The 1920-nt window shown below is 62.6% G+C and overlaps 1 protein-coding gene across 1 annotated transcript in view; it reads left to right on the top strand.

Moving 5' to 3' along the window:
• The first annotated feature begins 1734 nt into the window (after positions 1-1734).
• The window catches only part of MAPK8IP1 (mitogen-activated protein kinase 8 interacting protein 1), an 18130-nt gene continuing 17944 nt past the window's right edge, over positions 1735-1920 (top strand). Inside the window, exon 1 of the mRNA XM_009647631.2 lies at positions 1735-1805. Within this exon, the coding sequence (XP_009645926.1) occupies positions 1735-1805 (71 nt within the window). The remainder of the gene's footprint in view (positions 1806-1920) is intronic.

The following is a 1920-nucleotide window of genomic DNA, read 5'->3' as shown; positions in this document are numbered from 1 at the left end:
CCTGCTCAGACTTTTACTGCCAATGATGGAGCCGAGGGGAGTCAGAGCTGTTTCATTTTGCTGGTATTTTTAGCCTCTTTGAGAAGAGAGAAAGGCAGGGGTGTTTCCAGCACAGAGAGCGGAGGGGGATAGTGGAGAGCCTTCCTTGTATCTCCTAGGAAGTCCCGGAGCATCCATGTGAGAGGAGAAAAGGGCGGGAGTAATACGGAGATAGAGATTTCTTTATTCATCGCATTAAGCGAGGAGGTTTGGAGCAGGCGAGGTGCCTCCAGGCAGAGCTGATGATAGGGAAGATGGAACCCTGGATACTGTTACCGGAGAGCTGAGAGACAATGAACACAGTATCACGCGTGATGCTTGCCAGCGGTGTGGCACTGGTGCAGTGACAAGTTAGCTCAGCAGAGTGGCCCAAGCCGCCCGGTGGCTGGACTCCTGCGAACATCACCCACCCTAACCCGGCCAAGGGCGAAGCCGGGTCCCAAGGACCTGGCAGTGCCAGCCAGGCTGGTGGGAGATGCACCCATCACTCGCAGCCCCTGGGGTGGGTGCCAGCGTGGGGCAGGAGGGCAGTGCTGCAATGGGCGGCAGCGGGGCACGATGACCCCACTGGGTGCCAGAGCAGCTAGTGGGGAGGGGCATGCCCTGTTGCTATGCCAAAATCGGGGTGGGTGCCTCTTTCCCAGAGCTGCTTTGGCTCCATCCCGATGGGGCAAGGGCTGAACAGCTCCGCAGAGGCTCGGGGTCTGCGGCACGCTGGTGGGCGGCGAGTGGCACTGAGAAGCATGGGGGTGATGGAGGAATATCCGAGGCAACTACGCCAGCAGTTTGTTGGCAACTCCTGGCAGCGCCTCCTGGGAAAGGCCCCAATTTCCTTCAGCAGCAGCAGCAGAGGGATGGGAGCTGGCAGAGCAGCTCATCATGTATTTGTCTGGCCCTGAACTGGTGTTAGAGGTTGGGGGAGCTCAGGGACGTCCCTGCCTGAGGCAGGAGCAGGGCTGGGGGTTAGGTGGGGGCAAGAAGGGGAAGGGGCAGCACTCCCGGCACTGCTCTGCACTGGCCAGGCTTGCCCCTTCGCGAAGGTGCTCCTCTTGCTTCCCTCCGCTCAGGAACGTGGCCGGCTGCCATGCTGGTCCTGCTGTACTGGAAACGCTCCGGCCTTTGCGTCGGTGAGCCAGCCCCGCTCCATCTGGCGAGAAGCCGGAGGAGTGCTCCGGTATCCTCCTGCAGGAAGGGATCCCATCGCTGCCGTGGGGCAGAGCGGGGCAGAACCTCTCGCCCCTGGCTTGGCCAGCAACACTGCAAGGGGAGGAGGAGGAGGAGGCCAGGTGGCGTGGGCGGCCGTGCGGGGGTAAGCAGATCCCCTGTGCTCGCTGCGGGTGCTGGGGAGAGGGCACTGGAGCAGGACCAGGAGCCGGGCTGGCTGGCTGGCCGGCAGAGGCAGTCAGCATCCCCGGCAGAGTGCAGGGACTTGGCACAGGCTCAGCTGGGGAGGTTATTTTTTTTTTTTCTTTCCCCTCCAGGACAGCTGATTCCATCTATTTTTAATGAGCTTCCCCAGGTTGCGCAGTGAAGAGACAGAGCAGCGCCGGCAGGCACAGACTGCGCCGGGGCAGGCGGAGGGGCAGCAGGCACCTGGGGCTCTGCTGTCACCTCCATCACTCCTCCTCACCCCAGGCCTGGGGGTCTTCTTTGGGGTGGGAGCGTGTCCCCCAGGGAAGGGGGGGGTCCTCCTCAATGCAGCTGCCCTTGAAAATGGAGTCGAGCACCGAGGAGGAGAGCTGGCTGGAAGATCAGTGGGAGAAATGGTAGGGGACCCGCCGGGCCTCGGGGAGGGGGGGCTGTCCCTGCGGGTGGGTGGGGGGACAAGGGGCAGCCCCTCACCCCTGGGCAGATTGCCCTTCTCTGCAAGTGATGGCCGCA

Source organism: Egretta garzetta, unplaced genomic scaffold (genome assembly GCF_000687185.1).
Source record: "Egretta garzetta isolate BGI_Z169 unplaced genomic scaffold, ASM68718v1 scaffold329, whole genome shotgun sequence".
Classification (NCBI taxonomy): domain Eukaryota; kingdom Metazoa; phylum Chordata; class Aves; order Pelecaniformes; family Ardeidae; genus Egretta; species Egretta garzetta.
This window is presented reverse-complemented; position numbering and strand designations above follow the sequence as displayed.